At 39.4% G+C, this 21,534-nt stretch overlaps 1 protein-coding gene across 1 annotated transcript in view; it reads left to right on the forward strand.

Moving 5' to 3' along the window:
• TfAP-2 (transcription factor AP-2) overlaps positions 1 to 20,443 on the forward strand; it is a 163,495-nt gene extending 143,052 nt beyond the window's left edge. The window contains 5 exon segments of the mRNA XM_067090750.1: positions 1,673 to 1,791; positions 10,934 to 10,977; positions 10,979 to 11,076; positions 11,214 to 11,385; positions 17,929 to 20,443. Of these exon segments, the coding sequence (XP_066946851.1) occupies positions 1,673 to 1,791; positions 10,934 to 10,977; positions 10,979 to 11,076; positions 11,214 to 11,385; positions 17,929 to 18,042 (547 nt within the window). The 3' untranslated portion in view covers positions 18,043 to 20,443.
• The last annotated feature ends 1,091 nt before the right edge of the window (positions 20,444 to 21,534 follow it).

A 21,534-nucleotide genomic window follows, 5' to 3' on the forward strand; every position in this document is an offset into this window, starting at 1 on the left:
TAACGCTTCATGATTGTTTTCATATTTGTCTTTTGAGAAGACAGTAACAGCGCGTTTATTTGTTTTTACTCCAAGATCCAGTTGCGGTTAAAATTGGCTCGAAATGGTTTTACTGTAAACTGATGTAAGTTAAATCAACGTTGTCCCTGTCGTTTTTACAAGATATTGGCATGGTTTGCCTTCCCCTGACCGTTTTGACTAGTATATCGAAGTGAAATCTATAGAGCTTTGTATTTTGTGCATTTGGAAAAATTATGAGGCTACTGGTTCTCGAATAATGAATGACAGGAAGATGGTGAGACTCTACCGTCGACCTCTCAAGCGCACCTCGGCCTCCATCTCTGGCATCGACTCGAAAATGTCCACCATAATATTATGAGTCATTAATCTCTTGTGAATTTAAAAGGGCCACAAAGAAGACAGAGCGGCCGTCGCACGTTAATCTAGAAGAGAGACAAAGGGAGCGGGAGGGGGAGGGGGAATGGGTTTGGGAGACAGGGGAGGGAAAATTCAAGGACCCGAAATGAGATGGGCATAAGGGAGTGCATACACAAGCAGCCATGAGACAATAGGTCTTGGAATTTGTGGTCTCATCGCTCCTCTTGAGCCCCTGTCGAGAGATACTGTGAACCTATAATACCTCCCAATAATAAACTCCTTCATCTCCCCCCCCCCCCTTCCTTTAACATGCGCCCCTCCCGCGTCTTTGGGTCCTAGTTCTCATTTCCACCTCTTCTCTTTGGCTTTGGGTTATAAACCTCAGCATGGGAAAACCCTTTCGACCACAGTATTTGAATTCCACGATGGAGAACTAGGAGCAGAAGAACTTCAAAACCATATGTATTTATGTGTACAGTGTATGCGTATAATAAAGAGATTATAAATATGTGAAAGTAATTGCAGAATCTTAATAAAACCATCACCGTTGTGCGTCATGGCACTGCAATTGTCTGTTGTCTAGTAATAGCTCTTATTGAATTTTCAAAGAAAAAAGGGCCACGCTGACGCAGTTACTTTCATTATTTATTACGTCTGCCAACGACTTGGAGAGAGGTAACGTTTTCACCAGTGTATGTTTCTGCCAAATTCTTGCGAGTTGGGATTTTTGTCATTATCTCTTGTTACGTATGAAGATTTTTTTTAGGAAAGCGATGCATATACGAGTATTTGTATTGTACCATTCTGTTAGGATATAAGCGAATGGGTATTCTGTGAGGAGGTTGATGTCCGACAGATCAGCGGAAAAGGTCAATCTCTGAGAAGGTATGATCTCTGTAGAGTGCCTTGGCTGCAAACCACCTTTGCGAATTGAAGTTTTACCCCCTTACTAGGGATAAGAAAATGTGATTATGCTCATCTTGGAGAAAGAGAGGTATTCTGCCTTTCAAATGTTAAGCAGCATAAGTTCAGTGTTTTTTTTTTTTTTTTCTCATCATAGGTCTAGATTATGAAGCCAACAATTTCTGTTGGTGATTGTCCTCATTTAAACAATCATTGCATTGTATTTCTTCATTTTATGTTTTGTAAGTTTCTTTTGTGCTCATGCAAATACATCATCTCAACTTGTCGACGTTGAAGCTTTGGTTTTACGTTCGATGTAGTCAAGACTATCTCAGAACTGTTCTTTAAAGCCTTTATGATGAAATTATTAACACGCATAATTTATTTTCAGGGCCAAAAGTAAGAATGGTGGTCGTATCTTAAGAGACAAATTAGAGAAGATCGGCCTCAACTTACCGGCGGGAAGAAGGAAGGCGGCTAACGTGACCCTTCTAACATCTCTGGTCGAAGGTACAGTAATTCTTCACTTGTCCACCTTTTGTTTTCAGTGACTTGATATTTTAGTGATTTGTATCCTGTACACTTACGGTATTCGAATTGGTTCGGGTGAGGTGCTGACATCAAAAGTAAGTTTGGGGTCTTAATCCTGGTAAGGCATTCTTTATTTCGTTTTTAGGCGAGTGTTACAAGTGAAACGGCAAGCAGTATCTTCGAGTTACTGTCTCTCTTCCTTTAATTTGTTGTGGATAGCTTCATGTTTTTGGGGATGAAAAGCATTTTGCAATTCCTTTGAAGTATCGTGAGCAGATGCTAGTCTTCTGCACACCAATGTATTGCTTGTAATTAACCAAAATCATGTTAGGCAACAGGCTAGAATCAGTAATCCGGGACAAAAAAACCGATATTACAAGTATACATGCAGTGAAAGTTCTGAATCTTTTAAATAATAAATATTCATACAACAGCGAGTCTTGAAAAACTAGATAATCTCGTAGAAAAACTAGATAATCTCGTATATAGCGTGGTTTTCAATGCCACCGACCCCTTCCATAATTTTCATAATTTTCTATCGAACTGAAATTGTTGGTTCGTCCCGTTGAAAAGCTGTACGTGCCTCTTGTTTTAGACTGATGCACTAGCTGTTACCATCTTACCAAAGATATTGCCTCAATATATATGACAAAACACATTGATATTTCTCAACATTGGTCGAACTGTATGTTATTAATCTCGGTCTCATTTCATAATCTTTTTTCTTGGAGATAAGGTCACATATGAACATCCGGATTAAGATTGATTTTATTTTTCAATAAAGTATCAAAGTAAGCTAGTTTCTTTTGTTTGGTGTCAAAACGGGTACCCAGTATATGGTAGCCAAAATCTGATTGCTTTGCGGCTTGCTCTGTAAAACATTCCTGTCATTGAAGACTATGTCTTTTTGAATTCTTAGTGTACAGTGCTATTGGGTTTTTTTTGGAGTCAGATAGTTTCCACAATATTTTTGTAATTAGAAAAAATGTAAGCCAGTTCTTGTATATTACACAGGTAAGGGAGGCTCCCTAGTATTTTTGTCTTCTGTCTTGGGTCGTCCTGTTTTGTCAAGAGACCCAATTTCCAAATAAATCCACGGTTTCCCCTCGTCTGAAACACAGCTGTGGGCATCTTGTATTTTTCAGGGTTATGTGGTGGTAGTGGGTAGAGGCAGAAAGGTTGGTGGGTAAGGTAGGCGGTTGTGCGTGCCAGGAACAGCTCTGCGTAGGCCAATAATTACACATTCCCGGGAGCCCCGGCCCGACCCACACCTGGACCGGTCCACACAAGATCTGGGCGTTCCTGAAACCGCAGCATCTTTGCTTACACATTCGTTTCAGGATGTTGTTGAGAGTTGCCCTCGTTGGGCACACGCTCTGGTCTACGGCTTTCCTTCTCAAGTTCTTGGGGAACGAGGATCGCTGATGAAAGCGTGGATACCGCGATTGAATTAGTTTCGTACAAAATATTTGTTCAGAGAGCGAGAGATTATGCTTGTGGAAGGCGTGCCCGGGAGCTTGGTCGTGCTCGGCTTTGTGGAGGGCGTGCAGGTCCATGTCTCGAGAGTAAATCCAGTAGCAGTTGTTCATGCCTTTATTCATTAACAGTCGCACAACAAAACGAACATGAAATGAGCCTTTTCCTGATGCAGATTTCTCTGTATCAGGTGTAACATATTATCCCGAGGTTTAACATCTTGACGTGGGAATTGAATCAGGAATGATAAATATAAGATAACTGTAGTTTACGGCAGCAGAGGCATTTATATTTGCTTATTTTTGCATTTTCGATACCAAGTTGTTTCTAAATTGAGAAAAATCTCACGGCTAGTCAACGTGTTATTCCACAGCTAATGAATAATTTTAACTTAAAGTGGGTTCGTTGACTGATTGAAATATAAAATAATTACATGATATTTTAATATAATTGTATAGGAAAATATGAACTTTTCTTGATGAAACGGTTTCATGTTAAATAATAGAGGAAAAATCAAGAAGTGATGAATAGTCTAAATATTCTGTTTTAAGTTCAAAGATAAACATCATCTATTTAGACTTCTGTCTTAATTTCTTTGTCAACTACTTGACAACTTTGTAGCTTCCAACACCACCCACGCCCACCGCCTACATGGATTTTATTCAACACATATCCCGTACGGGGTTAGTGTGGTCAGTGCACCTCACGTGGTGCACTGTAGGCATATTACCCAAGGTTCTTGGCAGCGTCCCTTCGGCCTCTAGCTGCAACCCCTTTCATTCCTTTTACTGTACCTCCGTTCATAATCTCTTTCTTCCATCTTACGTTCCACCCTCTCATCTGAATTTCCCTTTCTGCGTTGAATGACCTCATCGTCATCGTAGGTCCCAGCTCTTGGCTTTTGGCCTAAATTCTATATTCCATTCCCTTCAACACACATACATACATAATTTCGTAAACAAAAATTCTACGTAGTACCTTATCTCTTGATTCCAGTAGTTTATATGTAAATGCATTTCTTTGGAAATGAATAATCTTAATGTATGAAAAGGAGAAAGTTTCTTTGAAGATTTTTAATGTATTAACGGCTGTAATTTTCTGTCTAAAGAAAATAAATGAATTAAATTTTCTGTTTACGTGAAGTCCACTTCAGATCTTATTGGAATAACATTTTTGTTGGTTTGTAAGCGTTGTACGTTTCTGCAGCCCAGAATTTCTTCAGGAAGAATATGAAGATATATGTAACATATGAAAGAAGCTGACGTACCGTAATTATTTGATTTGTGTATTACTAAAAGCTCAAGACAACGTTGTATTCGGTTTCTGCAAAGGAACCTTTTAACCATCAAAATTGCTTGTTTTATCACGATGTTACATTTTCAAATACTCAAAGATGTATAATGATCAAAATTCTCCTAAGTTTCTCGTCACTGCATTCCTAAGATTTCCTGCGAAGATTGTGACTGTTTCTCTATCGGACAATCGGGGGTAAACTGCAAAAGCGTAGTATGAAGATAGGAAAAACGTCCAATGCATTATTTTTCATATAAATTACTGTAATGTTAGAATTCATTAGGTTGGGGTTCTTTGTACTATAAGTAATGTCGTTGAATTTTTATATATATATATATATATATATATATATATATATATATATATATATATATATATATATATATATATATATATATACGTATATATATGTATGTATATATATATATATATATATATATATATATATATATATATATATATATATATATATATATATATATATATATATATATATATATATATATATATATATATATATATATATATATATATATATATATATATATATAGATATATATATATATATATATATATATATATATATATATATAGATATATATATATATATAGATATATATATATATATATATATATATATATATATATATATATATATATATATATATATATATATATATATATATATATATATATATATATATATATATATATATATATATATATATATATATATATATATATATATATATATATATATATATATATATATATATATATATATATATATATATATATATATATATATATATATATATATATATATATATATATATATATATATATATATATATATATATATATATATATATATATATATATATATATATATATATATATATATATATATATATATATATATATATATATATATATATATATATATATATATATATATATATATATATATATATATATATATATATATATATACATATATATATATATATACACAATATATATATATATATATACACACTTATATATATATATATACACGTATATATATATATATATATATATATATATATATATATATATATATATATATATATATATATATATATATATATATATACACATATATATACACACACGTATATATATATATATATATATATATATATATATATATATATATATATATATACACATATATATATATATACATACATACATACCTGATGTGTCACACTGGTTGAGTTTGTCGGTACCTTTTATATTGTTTACAAGTCTCCTGTGTCTTATTTTTTCGTCCGTACATATTTTATGTCGCAAATGTCTTGAAATAATTCGAGAATGCTTAGTAACCCTATTTTTCATTTCATTTCTGTGACCTCTGCTATATCTGAATTTCCAGTAAGCATGACGCTACTTATTAACTTCTTGTTACCCTCAAGAACCTGTTGGCTGTGATTACAGTATTGCTGTTCGTAGTTTACTGTCAAATATGGTTGATTTTTTTAAAAATAACACAGTATTGGAGACTTCATGCACAACCCGCCTTCTGCTTCCTCTTGAGGGGGTCGGTAAACTCCAGTGTCGAATACTTGCTTTGAGTGGAATTTCTGTTACATCCATTCCGACTCACAATGAGATGTTTCAGTAAACATCAGACAGTTTAACAGTGTAATCACACATACTTTGGGAAGCATTTTCGCTTGTGCTTCCATTTTAAGTTCTGGTGTTGGGATATGATTTGAGTGTTCCGCTTGACACGGGTCAAGTCATTTTTGAAAGTGGTGGGATTCCTAAATGAGACTGAAAGCGACGTATGTAACGTCATTTAGATCTTTAAGTAGTCTATTTGTAAGGCTGCATTTTGTTTTCATATGTTTGGAAGTATTATTCGGAAGTTCAATCTTTAGTTATCCATTTGTGTGCCTTAACCGTAAAATCAACCACCGGGTAAATACAGTGATACAGGACACCCTTAATTTAAATCTCTTTTCGACAGATAAGGGAGCCATAGCAGTTATTAACCGAATGGATGTAGTAATAACTTTGTAAGCTGAGATGGATATAGCGTTGGGGGGAGAGAGAGAGAGAGAGAGCGAAAGAGAGAAGGGGGGAGGTTAAAGTATCAAGTACTGACAAGTATCCTTTACGAGAGGATATGAGATGCTGTAAAGAGAGATTATTGCATTAATACTGATACTATTATATCCGAACAAGTGGCCCTTGGGGGTTTTTGCGCGCGTGCCTGTTTTATAGTCGAAGAATTGTAACATTTCAGGAGTCGTAATTTGTACTCAGTATTTCGCAATACCTTTTTGTATTTGTTATCGCCATATTTGAAGTGAAATCGTGCAGATCCTTTGGCAGTTTTTTGCGATGTATAAAAATGTATGCCTTAAATAATTTCAGTTTTAACTCTTCTTTAAATTGTAAGTTATTATCAATTAACATTTCGTTGTCTCACTTCTACATGTAGATAGTAACAATTCTTCGGACAGTGGTTGATCGATTGATTATGAAATTTAGGCAGTGGTCTGGTTAAACTATTCTAATGTAATAATAATAAAAAGAGTTCTTCGGAAGTGTGATAGCGTTACCGCTCAAAGTAAATGTACCAGCGACAGCACAGAAAGAGTATGAAACTTGTATGGAAGCCGGGCGTCTACTTGAACGTTTAATATCCGTATACCGTGGATATTGCTGGCGGCTTACCCAGCGCTGGAGTCGTGTGACACTGCCGAGCGCGACAAAACAGGACTGGTGTCTCAGTGCCCGGAATTAATTTCTTTCCATAAAATTTACTCTTCGGTTGAAGTAATGAAATTGAGGGCGAGTGTCAGTTGACTTATTTTCCTTTTTCAGTTTTCCGTTGGAGGAACTAAAGGGAGACTCGAAAGATCTATTAAATATATTGTATCGATGTGTGTATATAGTGTTGCCACAGGGACGTCTTTCTGTTACTTTTCAAGTTTGAAATTTTAGTAATACTGTCCTCATGTTGCTCATCTTCAAATAGTGATTATAGATTATTCTGACTTTGGAAGATTGAGGTATATACCAACGTAATAGAAAACCTTTGGAATTTTGTCTCTGTGCTGTAGGTTAATGCCATTCACGAGATATTATGGTATCTTTGTTCACATCCCTTTTTGTACTTGTATATGGAACACGGCGCCATTATTTGTTCATTATAGATGCTACTATGTAACGAAGTGAACAGGGGAAAACAATGAATGCATGGTATTGCCAAAAATGATTATCTGTTGTTTTTCTCCTTTGCCAGAACACATTTATAGATGTTTCCTCTGAAAATGACATTCAGGAGTAATGTGGTTAGTTCATAATACGTATTAGTAAGATTCGTGTGTGAAGAAGTTTTGTTTCAACTGCTGATATAATTGCAAGTAGTAAAAGCGAGCCCAGTGAAGTGCGAGTTGGGTTTGTTGTGTAAGGGTCAGTAGTACCAGTACTGGTGTTGATGTGGTAGTGGACGCTTGCCACCTGTTGGGCTCAGAGCAACACCCCCTGCCCCATCTCCTAACCCCCACCGTCCTCCCCAGTCCCACACCCAGACACCTCTCCTGGCAGATTTCACCATGCCTAATGGCTTACAATCAAAAGCATTTAGCCAGACTACGAGCGCATGAATATTTTGGTAGAGATATTTCTTAAAAATTGTATGAGTCACCGCATATTTGGCAAAATTTAAAGTTGTAATTTTATGTGTTATGTAATTAGAACGTTACATGATTATTACTTGTTTTTTTATGCTATGAATCACTGGAAGAATAGAATAAAATATAGAATTTACTCCAAAGGCTGGGACCTACGAGGTCATTCAGCGCTGAAACGGAAATGGACAGTAAAAAGGTTTAACAGTTGCACTATGAATCAATTTTAGGAGAGGTTAGAAAATAAGATGGAAGAGAATATGAACGAAGATACAGTAAAAGGAATGGAAAGCGTTGCAGCTAGGGGCCGAAGGGGCGCAGCAAAGAGCCTTAAGTAATGCCTTACAGTGCACCGCATGAGGTGCACTGACGGCACTACCATCCTACTGGGGTATATCACCGTCATTTTTCTATTGACTGTAGTTTAACAGGTGGCTACAAGTTAAAAGGGTTGTTAATGAAACGAGGAATATGCCATGTCCCTCGTTCACTACAAGTAACTTTCTTTGGTATCATCATTTTCCTTGAATCAAAATATCATCCCATACTGTCCAACTTGTTTATAAAAGTACGGAAAACTATAATCTCCAGAAAGTACTCTATTAACCCTGAGATAATTGAATAATCGCCTGAATAAGGTACAGTGTCTCTAAAACTGTGGCCATGGTATCCGTAATCAAATCGGAAAGGAAATCCTCAAGCAAATATTTCTTTTGCTCTCGTTTTACAAGATTGTCATGGAAAAATAACAAGTGAAAAATGCGCCGAAGTTTCTAAAGGGCAATCGGGTTTTCTGTACAGCGTATAATCAAGGCCACCGAAAATATATCTATCTTTCGGTGTAATGCTGTGTGAGCCGCGGCCCATGAATATTTAACTACGGCCTGGTGGTGGCCTGTCCTATATCGTTGCCAGATGCACGATTATGGCTAACTTTAACCTTGAATAAAATAAAAACTACTGAGGCTACAGGGCTGCAATTTGGTATGTTTGATGATTGGAGAGTGGATGGTCAACATACCAATTTGCAGCCCTCTAGCCTCAGTAGTTTTTAAGATCTGAGGGCGGACTGAAAAAGTGCACACGGGCAGACAAAGCGCCGCGCTGGCACAATAGTTTTCTTGTACAGAAAACTGGAAAAGGGAGCTTTAACTGCTCTTCATGCTCTCTATTGAACATCTCCCAAAGAAAAGAGTTGACGCAGTAGTTTTGGTAACTGACACGCTATAAGAAAAGTTAAAGAAATTAAAAACTTGACGTTAAAATATTTTGAAAGTGAACAGAAAAAAATTCTTAACGTTAAAATGTTTTAAAAGTGAACAGAAAAAAATTCTTACGGCAACAGTATACGTTTAAGCAAACTAGTAGTGCAGGAAACAGATTTCTGTCTCTCACAAATCGTATAGAATAAAAATAATTCCTGTTTTACAGGATTTTATAGGAAACGAGGGCGTTTGACAGCAATACAGTATTTATTTCCATAACGTCATTAGTAAAACATTCTATAGTAGTCCATAAATTTGCCAGACTGTTAGTAGTCTGCTACCTTATGATTATTTTTTTTTCTAGGCTACCTTTCTACTTAAGGGGTTTGTTTATCAGACTAGATGATGAATGTAAAATACAAGTAGGCGTAGGCAATAAATTACGTGGAATTGTTGTTGGCTGTAGGCTACCTTGAATGTTCAAGTGTAGTTATATCTACATTATTTATGAGTAGGCCAGACCTGTATTTTACAACTTATATATATGACTGCAAAGCATGATAACTTGATCGGCTAATGTGTATAAGTGTTACTGGAACTGACAATTAATGCTGACAGCAGTAGTGTAACTGACTTCTATAGTAGGAGACATAGTTTCCTGCCACTGGCCATAATATGGTGGTAAAGCTGAGTACTTTTAACTCGGTGATTATGAATGTGAGCTCCAACCTACCTGATGGCTGAAACTTACTTATTGGACACAACAACAGAAAAGGGATTTACGATGTTATTGCTTATAGCAGGTGTTTTGCTAAGCCTTTAAACATACAAATCCTGAAAGGAGACGGGATCCATTTGCTAGTATGTAGTTTAGTGAATGTGAAAAACTGTAGCAAAAAAAAAAAAAAAAAATACATATTGTATCGCTGCAGCTAGTTGCTACACTTTTTTTTTTAGTGGTTAACTGGATCAAGGTATCAAAAAGTAATTTTGATTTTGAAGATGAGAATCCTGTTCATCTACGACAGTAGCTCCCAATTACAACTCTCCTCTGAATTTTTTTCCATTAATACTGAAATTTCCCTTCAAATCGTGGTTTGCTAGCTTTTAATCATGTAATTGGCCACCAGTCAATAATATCAGGTCATATGGCTCTCACTGTAATCAAAATAGTTTTTCAGATGGGTGAAGTTTCTCCTGTAGTTTCTGTGATTTCCTTAATTATGAAACTCGTGATTTTGCTTATGTATTGTAGATCTAGACTTATATGTGTGATATAACAGTAATGTAGTAGTATCACAGTTTTTTTCATGTCCTATTATATTACATATGTACGATTTCAAAATGTGAGTTTCCAGTGTTCTTTATATAAAAGCCATGGCAGAAGGAAAGTAGGCAAAAATTGACAGTTCAGATTATTTAATACTGTATTTGTTAAAGAACAACGTTTCTTCACAGGTGAGGCCATACACTTGGCACGAGACTTTGGATACGTTTGTGAAAACAGAGTTCCCAGCACGCCAAATTGCAGAATACCTTTGTCGACAACATTCTGACCCAGCAGAACAATACAGGCGAAAGGACCTCATTCTTGCAACAAAGTGAGTACAGTAGCCTACTGTTTTTGAAAATCTTGACTATTTTTTAGTTTATAAAACGTTTTCTTGAATACACCACTTGGTTCTTTGAGGTGGTTGTTAAGGATGTTAAAACTAAATCTTTAAATAAACTTTTCCAGGCAAATCACCAAAGAACTCATGGACTTATTGAATCAGGATCGGTCACCATTATGTAACACCCGACCACAGATTATTCTCGAGCCATCCATCCAGCGACATCTCACACACTTTTCCCTCATTACACATGGCTTTGGTTCTCCGGCAATAGTTGCTGCACTCACAGCAATTCAAGTAAGTTTAGTAGCTCTGTAATCATAGTAGAATCATAGAACTATTCACTTTCTTGTCAGTGTAAAAGATAAATTGTGTTCTGTTGTGGTATTCTCTTGCCAAGATTAATCTTGGAAAAGATGACTTCGATGAAATTCATAGGTTTTTACCATGTATATGGGGGATCGCAAGTAGGTTCATTGTGCAAATAAAAACCACTATGATTATTTGAACTCGGTTAATTTAGTTAACTATAATTAACTAGAATGAGGAATGCCCTTATAAAAATTATCATAAATTATAATAGGTTAATTATTCAATTATTGTAAAGTGGGAACAGGTAAAAATGATTGCTCATATGGGGATGGATACAGACCTTTGACTTTTACTTAGGGGGATTCCTCAGCACGAGCGAGTAAGCTTGGTAACAAGGACATTGACGGTGGGCAGGTGAAGGGGGGAACCCCTGCTTAATTGCAAGGAACCTTTTCTTTGGCCACTGTCAAGTTAAGACATCTTGCTGCTGTGACCATAACGTTGAAACCTTTTCATCCTTTTTTACTGAATGTATGATGTTTGTGTTTTTATTCAACATGATTTTGAACAAGAAAAGTGAACACCGAAATTGTGAAGGGCATAAGGAGGTTTTTTGTCACTTTGTCCTTGGAAAGTGTACTGTGACCAATTTTGTTGTTCCACAAAGGCGTGTCCTTTGAGGTGTGTGCTGCTTGGTCTTTTTTACTGAAGAGATTAGGCCTGTTATTCAAAGGGGATTACTCTGCCTTCGATACCAAGGGGGTTGATGACCAGCTCACACCTTCTGAACTAGCTGACCCAGGTACATGTGTCAAGCTCTCCTTAGCTTATTGTACTTCACCATTGCCTACCCCTCTTTGTTAGGTGCTCCAGGACTCCAGCTTTGATGAATGTGGTTGTCAGCAGAAGTGGCCTTCTTTCAGTATTCTAGGAAGCCTTACATTCTCTGCTGTGGTCCTGTTGCTGCTTCTGCTGTTCCTATTCCTGCTAAGTTACCTGCGGGAGACTTGTGGTTTCTAACTGGTTGTACTCCGTTGCTGCAGTTCCTGTCTCAGCTAGTTCTCCTGTTGTCTGGAAGAAGAGTGAAACTTGTGGGTGGAGGAAGGTGGAGAAGCACAAGTACACCTTTTCTTTTTTTTTTTGCAGTTATCTGCTCCCTTCTCTTCTTCCCATAGCAAGAAGAGGAGTAGTTTAAGGAAGTCTCCTCACTCTCTTGCAGTAAATCATGCCCAACTTAATGTGACCACTTTCAGTCTTCAACCCTCTCCAAAGGTCAGCTGCAGTGTTTGTTCATCTTCAGGAGAGAAGGGCTAAGGGCACAGGATCTCAAATCTCCTCAGTCCTTCCAGTACCTGAGGACTGCCTGGGATTTTTGCTCCTATGTGTAGAGTCAGTGGTACCCTCTCATTCAGTTTGTGCTCACACAGACAGGAGGCTGCTGTACAATACCGTTGAGTATTGTGATGATTTGTATACAGACCCTGAGGTGATGCCTGGTTTGTCCAGAATTTCCAGTAAATGCAGTCCATGGATCACATTTGTGGAGACTGAGGGTCCATGCATGAAGCTCACCATATTATGATACCTCTCGCTGTCATGGTGAGCTGCATGCACATGATTGTACAGGAACTCCAAGTTTAAGTGGGTCTGTAGGAGGTGCAAAAGAAACGAGCAGGTAAAAGTTACTGCTGGTTTATTACAGATTCAGGCAGTTTATATAGCGCTGGCGCTGAACCGTGGAAGACAATGACATTGAGTGTGACCTGAGGTCAAAAACAATTAACAATAATATACAGCGAACAAGTACAGTTTACAATACAAAAACATACAGAACTCCAATATGGATACAATCTTGATGCCTGCGAATAAAGAAACATACGATACATAATTTATGATAGTTGAACAAATACATATAAAGTTTAAATGGTAGAAAATGCGTGACCTGGCACGTTAGGGCGTAACGAATGTGGCGATGAAAGTGGCGGAGAAAACTTGCTCAGCGGAGACTTAATTAATGACGCCTCCGACTCCGCTGGCGCCGATGTGGTGACTTTACAAATACTCCCCCAGACGTGGGACACGTCTGACTAATCTGTATCTGCTGGGACGCTGAAGGGTGCCATGGCTTCTTGAGGACAACGGAGGGCAGCCCGCACGTGAGGCTGCTGGGCTGCTGGTCGCGGCGGGCCCTTCCTGGGACGGCTGTGCGCCTGCCGCTTTTTTCGGGGCCTGGGTGTGGCGGAAGGGTGGCTGGGTGGGGATGCGCTGCGGTGGCGTCTGTGCTCTCAAACCTGAGGCGGGCTTTAACCGGTCTGAAACCCAATCGTTCCTCCCGGGAGTGCCAGCAGGAACGCCTTGCTGTTCGCTCCAGCATGGAAGGGCCCCTGTAGGGCCTGGTCAGTGGTGGGCGGACGGCGTCGACCCTGACGAAGACATGGGTGGCGGATGACAGTTCTGGCAGTGTGAAGGTGGCCCCACCTGCCAGTGTAGCCAGGCGCTGCGGCGAACTTGCCGACCAAAATCGCGGAGCCTCTGCAGTGATGGGATGTGATGATCTTCTGTCAGGTTCGTCCGGGACCACGAGGACTCTCCGTAGGTTTTTTCGGCTGCGGATGGGGTGCTGTCGGCTCTGGGGTGGTTCTCAAACCGAGGAGGACCCATGGCAGCTGATGTTTCCAGTCCTCGGCGGTGCAGCGGGCCATGAGGACGCCTATCAGGGATCTGACCGCTCGACGGAGGCCATTGGCGCCGGGTTGTTGGTGGTGTGATATCCCCAGCAGCTGAGCCAGGGCGGACCATAATGACAGGAAGGCGGGCCCCTATGGTTGTGATGTGGTCTGGGAAAGTCCACCCAACTGGAAAGAGGGCCTTGGCGCAGGCGCTGGCAGTGGTTCTTGCATAGGTGTGGCTTCGGGCCACCTTGTCAGTCTACCACCGTCAGGAGTATCTGGACCATGGCGTGATAATGACGGTCTTTGGAGGCCTTTATGAAGATTCCCATCCGCTCCATCTCTGCGAATGCCTTCTTCGCCTCCTGAAGGCGCTGTGGGGAAGCCTTCGAACTTCACGTGTCAGGGGCCTTTAGTTGTTATGTGATGGCATATGCCATGTTTGGCTGGGGCCCCGGGACTTGGCAAAGTTCAGGCTTGAACACTGGGAACTCCGTCAGCAGGTGTGCGTACTGGTGGGGGAGCGACGGAGCTGATGGTGGGTGCCTTTGGGTCCCGCTGTTAACGGGAGAGACCGGCAGGAGTCAGTATCCAGGAGGCGCTTACGCCCCACGTCGACTAGCAGGCCGAAGTGCGCCAGGAAGTCAGCCCCCAGGAGCGGGGTCCCTACGTCCGCGACGATGAAGTCCTAGGAGTAATTCTGGCCGAGGATGGAGATCGACAGGGGCCTGGTGCCGTAGGAGAAGATGGGGGATCCGTTGGCGGCCGTCAGGAAGGCGGCCGGGTCTGGTTTCTGGTTGCGGTCCTCCCTGGATGCTGGGAAGATCGATCTAAAGGCCCCTGTGTCGACCAGCATCATCCTGCCGGAGACGGTGTCGTGGGCGAAGCCTACTGGTTCTGGGCCCCTGGATTTTTCGGTTGCCATGGCGGTTTGTCCTGCTGGCCGCCGCCACCCCCGTTTTTTGAACGGGCGAACAGCAGGGTGGCAGGCAGTTTCGGGCGTCTTTGCCGAACCACTTGTGGTAGTGACAGAGGCCCGGGAACTCCATTTGTTGTGGGGCAGTGGACGTCTCCTGGCGACGACGTTGACGCCCTGCTCCATTTCTTCTTCCTGCTGGACAGAGTTGACTGACTGTGTGGGCGCTTTTAGCCGCTGTGTGGCCTTCACGCAGTCTGTGAGGTGCTGCGCCGTTTCGATGAGGTCGTTGAGAGGCATGGTGTAGGGGTGAGGAATCTGGGTGCGGACCTCCGGGAGGAGCTGGCGAAGGTAGATCTCCCGCGACAGGCTTATTTCCTGCCACTTTTTCCTGCCGTCGAAGTCTGGTAGTGAAAGGAGGTCCTCGACCATGCTCCATGCGTCTCTTGCGTTGAGGTCATGCCGTGGGTTGACTGCAAGGTCGATAGCACAGGCGGCCCGCTCGGCGATGGGTAGGGAGCACGTTTCGAGGAGGACCTTCTTCGCGACGTTGTATGTGAGGGGGTGTGTGTCGGGCACCCACGAGACGAGTTTTCTGTATACCTTTGGGAAGGCCTGCAGAATTTTGTCTGTCAGGTGCGCCACCCTGAAGTGGCTCTCGACCCTACGCAGCCACATCGTTGAGTTCCCCTGTATGAAAGGTGGCAACTTTATGGCCAGGGCAGCCCGTGACTGTGTTGCCGGGCCATGGAGTGTTCAGGGCGCTGGCATGGGTGTGGAGGTGCGGGATTGCCTCGGTGCGGGACGGGCGCGGTGAGATGGGAGGAAGGTAGACCTCCGAGTCCGCGAGGTCCGCGGTTAACTGCAGGAAGGAGGGGATGCCCGCGTCCATGCTCGCTCTTTGCCCTCTTACTGGAGTGGGGTACTCGCGTCAGAACGCACTTTCGTGCGCCATGTGAGTCCGTTAGTGACGCTGGTGATTTTGCCGACGAGAGTCGGCACGCTCAAACGCTGGTTACAGCGCCGTGTTTAGTCCGCTAAGAGCATTGGAGAGTTCCTGGAGCCAAGACTGAGTCGCCGTGTCGGTCCGCTAATGGCTCCGGGATACTCCGGGAGGTCACCACTCTAGGAGGTGCAAAAGAAACGAGCAGGTAAAAGTTACTGCTGGTTTATTACAGATTCAGGCAGTTTATATAGCGGCCGACTGGCGCCGAACCACGGAAGACAATGACATTGAGTGTGACCTGAGGTCAAAAACAGTTAACAATAATATACAGCGAACAAGTACAATTTACAATACAAAAACATACATAACTCCAATATGGATACAATCTTGATGCCTGCGAATAAAGAAACATACGATACATAATTTATGACAGTTGAACAAATACATATAAAGTTTAAATGGTAGAAAATGCGTGACCTGGCACGTTAGGCGTAACGAATTGTGTGGCGAAGAAAGTGGGAAGTCACCAAAGAAAACTTGCTCAGCGGAGACTTATTAATGACGCCTCCGAAGTACTCCACTGACGTCGATGTGGTGACTTTACAGGTCTTCCAAGATTCCTTGTGTGTGCATTTGTTCTTAACCTTTACTAGTTCAGTTTTGGCTGATTATACACAAAAGTTTTACAGCAATGTGGACCATGATTTCAAGCAGTCATCTTTGGTTTGTGATTCAGTGACTGGTACAACCAGGCCCAGTCATTAGTGTTCATGGTCCCAAGAATGCTCACTAGGGCCACTGTCATGCATGCACATGTCATAAGTCTGATAAACCAGAAATACCCGAAGGGTATACTTGGCTTGCCACAATATTCAGTGATATCGTAATGCAGCAATCTTTTTTGTGTTTGGGTTCAGTATGCATGCACATACTCTGGGAATCATGTACATTGGGAGTTTTGGATGGACCACAAACTGCCCAAATGTCTGCACGATCATGTGCAAGCAAATCATCACAATGCCCAACAGTATCATAATGTGGTGACTTTTCATGTATGAATCCTGTCTGCATAGCATGATCTAGGGATGACACTGATACTCAGTGACTTGTTATGCATGACCTTATATCTGAATGCTCACAATCCAGGGCTATACACACACACACTGAGCAAGAATGAAGTGCCAACCCTTCTCTGCCTACCATGCCAGTATTGTGAACTGGAAAGTCAGATGACAGTCCTTGCATCCCAGAAGGAAATGGATAACACTGCTTCACAAGCACTCTCAAGAACTCAGTATCAGCCATATCTACTGCAGGTGAGCAAATGTTATTGCCAACATGCAGAGTTAGGCACTCACTTGAGCCTAATGGAAATACTTGTGAGAAGGCTTCTGAGACTCGCTCTTCTTTCCATGGGAGCAACAGAGGCAGAATAAGACTAAGGGAAAGCTCAGTGCTTAACAGCATTGAGTTCTTTAAGAAAAACAGTAGCAAAACACCACTACCTACCAGGGAAGAGCTCAGCATGTGCACCTGGGTCAGCACTATCAGAGATCATGGGCTGCTCACTTAATCTTATACATGTAGCCCCCTTGGTGAGCCAGAGAGGAGAACAAGCAAAAAGTAAAGAAAGAGAGGGGTAGTTTGAAAGGAAGAGCCAAAAAGATTGCTAGTACCAAATATGGAGTAATCCCCTTCAAAGAAACCAGCAAACATCTTTAGGCCTTTGAGTTAACCACCATGTTACCAAGTTTAAATAAGTTTCCAGCTCGTGCTGAGGAATGTTCCTACTAAAAAGGTGATGGTTTGTATTTCTGAAGAAATAAATGCAAATTATTTTGAAAATATATGATATTTTGATGACATTTTATGGTAACCATTCAACATTTTTCCAAGCTACATTTTTTTTTTTTTTATTAAAAAAGGCTTTACATATTGAGTGAGTTCTTTTAAATTGTAGCCAATGACAGCTCTAATATATTTCTTCTGTTTTTCAGAATTTCTTAACAGAATCTCTAAAGCATCTTGAAAAGTCCTTTCCCTCCTCCAACTCCCACCTCACTGTCACACCTTCCATAGATCTCAAGAAACAAGAAATGGAGAAGAAATAACGTTATGGTCATTTATTATACATTCCCTCTTCCAATACTTTTTCTGGCAGCCACCCACCAACAGTCGGACCATGCGAGACATTTCTTAACTTTGGTACAGCTCATGAAAAGAAGACGATCATGTGACATCATATTCACATCGATAAGATCTTCAGTACTGCCTCATGATCCACAAGTTAATGAACTGCTCCCTCTCAAGTCACTGTAAGTGGTTTGGAACCATGATTAGTGACACTGCAGGATTGGCCTGACATTGTTTGTACATATTATTCCATAAGTGTTAAAGACTTAACATAGCTGTCTTATGATAAGCTGTGTGCCTCTATAAACAGTGAAGTGCAATAACACAAGAGATAGTGCATAATGTAATACTCAGCTTTGTGGAGAGAAATATGCTGTTGAAAAAAATACTGGGAAACATTACGCAAAAATCACCTCTTTGAGGTTTAATACACGATGCAAGTGTAGTTTGCTAAGGTTTGTACAAATCCCATATTGCCATATCTTTTGAATTCTAAGTTGAAAAGAAAAGAGATTTTTATATATATGAATATATTTGTTTTTTTTTTAAGTTAAGGCATTTTTTGTCCTAGATTTCTTTTATCAATTTTTGTTTTATATCATTTTTATACTTTCATAATTGACAACAAAAGGCTAGTAATATGTACTGTGAACAAAATGCAGTTATTTGTACATAAATAAAAGAATTGGTGGACATGAAAATAATGCCAACAGTTTTAACTAAAATTTTAAATATTGGATACAAAGCGAGTGTTCAAATTTTTTTTTAATGAAAAGATGTGCCACTAACAAATCCCAGATTGGACAAAAAAAAAAAAAAACATTGTGATGGTGTACCAATTGACAGTATTTTCTGCTGAATACAGTACTTTGTTTTGTATCTAGCATTTAGCCAAACTTTGTACTTTAGTGTCATGGTGAAATATCTCTTACATGGATATTCACATCCAATACATATCTGCCAAATAGTGTACCAAGTGCAATCTCTTGGCGATGTGATTTATAAACTAGGTTATTTGGGATGCCTTTGGGATAAACTGATGTGTTGTGGGAGTGGTGTAGCAAACCTTCCAAGATGTAATATTTATGTCAGTATCCCTAGTCAACCCATATTTGTACAGTGTAGAAAGAACTTACAGACTTGTATCTTTTTCTGGATGGGACTCTCTCACCTAACCCTCTTGGCTGGGAGTAGTTTAGTGTTATAATCTTATATAGGTGATAGAACAGAGCGTCTCTCAGACAGGAGTTTGGAGGTGTCAGGCATGACAAGAATGTGAATTCGTTCCTTTTTTATTTAACTTTTGACTAATATTGTTTTGTAATTTTCTTATATTGTGAATAGCCCATGATCTCTCAAAAAATGTCTGAATCTTCCCCAAGTACAATCAAGGGCTTAATAGCTCACCATATTTATAAGCTGCTTCAGCAACTCTGTATAAATTTGCTTATGTGATCAACTCCCCTCATCATATCACTTTACATTATGTGAATGACTTCCTTTCATAACACTTTTATCAGTATTTACTTTCACTAGTCTTGCTTACTTTTCTAGTTTCTCCTAGAGGTTATTAGTATTCAAATACACAGGGTTTTCTGTTGTATAGTTACCTGTAACTGGCAGTGATGTTAAGCTCCCACTGAATACTTTCCAATTTTACTTTTCTTGTATGGACTAGTGAAGTTTCTTTATAAGAACTTTCCTGGGATCACTACAAACTCTATACTTTTGAACTTTAACAATGATTTCCTCATTGTATACAAGTGACATTGTGATGTATGTATGTACTTATTTTGAAATAATGTGTTGCCATGAATGTATATGTGATGGAAGTAAATCTGAGCCTTGGATTATGGCTTTACAAGATTGTAAGTTATAACAATAATAGCTATATTCAGGACTCCCCCCCAACTTTTTTTTTATCGAGTTGGCCCTTCTGTTACTGGAGGGTCATGGTGACAGTACTGTTTTGGTTATATTCTATGCTTGACTCATTCTCAATAAAGACAGAAAGGGCTTAGAGTAAAATGTAGCAACTAGCAATTAAAAATCGCAACAGACCTTTTAAGGCTCAAATTGTTCGTGTACCCCCATATTACTCCATGCCCTTCTATGTGTTTTCTAAAGTATGGCGTTGCTCAGACATCTTTCTTGTACAAAGGAAAGAATTGTTATTTTTTTTGGCCGAAATCTATGTATGTTATTACGTAAGGTATTTTCTACCATGTCAGACTTCTGGCGTATGTTCTTAAACTTGGTTGTTTTGTGTTCCTCCATAATGGATGGTACCATTGTGCTGTATAGTTTATCTGTCATCTTGAAATAATTTTAATGCTAAATGATGCCATATGTAGAATAATAATAAAAATCTTAACAAGATTATTTTTTCCTTCATAGGGTTCCCACCTTCAATCACAGTCAGATGTTGACTGCCAACAAATCAATGTTTTCAAATTAATCTTTACATATTTGTATGAATAGTACAGTTTATGATTAAGATATACAATTTGGCTATAACACTATGCACATAGAAGTCACTCTAACTCTTCCCAAGCGCAAGAAAGTGCCATCATCTGCTTACATATACGTAAGTGATGACTATTAACACTAGTCATCACTTATGTATCTGGTTCATGTTCTCTTGAGTTGAAAACATGACTTCCACAATAACTATAAAACTTAACTATAAAATTACATACTCTAATTCCAGCCTGAAACGATAGAACTAAGACAAAACAGGAACTTGGTACCACTCCTGTGGCAAAAGTAATTTTTCCACAAAATTAGAAACACAGCATGGTAAAAATTCATACACTAATTCACGCTTCACAGCTTTAAAATTAAAAACCATCATCAAAAACATGACATATCATTCTTGAAAAACTTGAAAAGATGGAAACATGATTCTGCATATGCCTACAAAGAACAACTTCAGAAATGCAAGTTTTAAATATCAATCCATATGCCTAACAAGTAGCCCACAAAAAAATTATAATTTGGCCATTTCATCAAGTTTGTAAACAAAAGCAGTTAACTACTGGAGAAAGAAAGGTTATTTGAGAACTCAAGGAAATGTAGGACACACATATATGGCACTGTGATTGGACAATCCAAACACTTGTATCTGATTATTATTATTTATGGTGCACATAAATTTAATAGGCCAAAAGGCAACAAAACTGACAAGCAAGCTTACCAGAACACCCATTTCAAAAAGCTAAAGATTAAAAAAAAGCCAAAGAGAATAAAGCGAGCTTGAGTACAAACCCAAACCATGAGAGTGCATATTCAGCACTGTGGAAGATCAAGATACAGATACTATGCCACAGCCCAAGTTTTGAGGATTTTGAGGGCATTCAGTAACTGAATGATGTGATCATCCTGCATAAAACATAATAAACATCAAGATGATGCCACAGCCCAAGTGAATAAAGTGACCATCCTGCATACAGCAACTGAATGATGTGATG

Source organism: Macrobrachium rosenbergii, chromosome 47 (genome assembly GCF_040412425.1).
Source record: "Macrobrachium rosenbergii isolate ZJJX-2024 chromosome 47, ASM4041242v1, whole genome shotgun sequence".
Lineage (NCBI taxonomy): Eukaryota > Metazoa > Arthropoda > Malacostraca > Decapoda > Palaemonidae > Macrobrachium > Macrobrachium rosenbergii.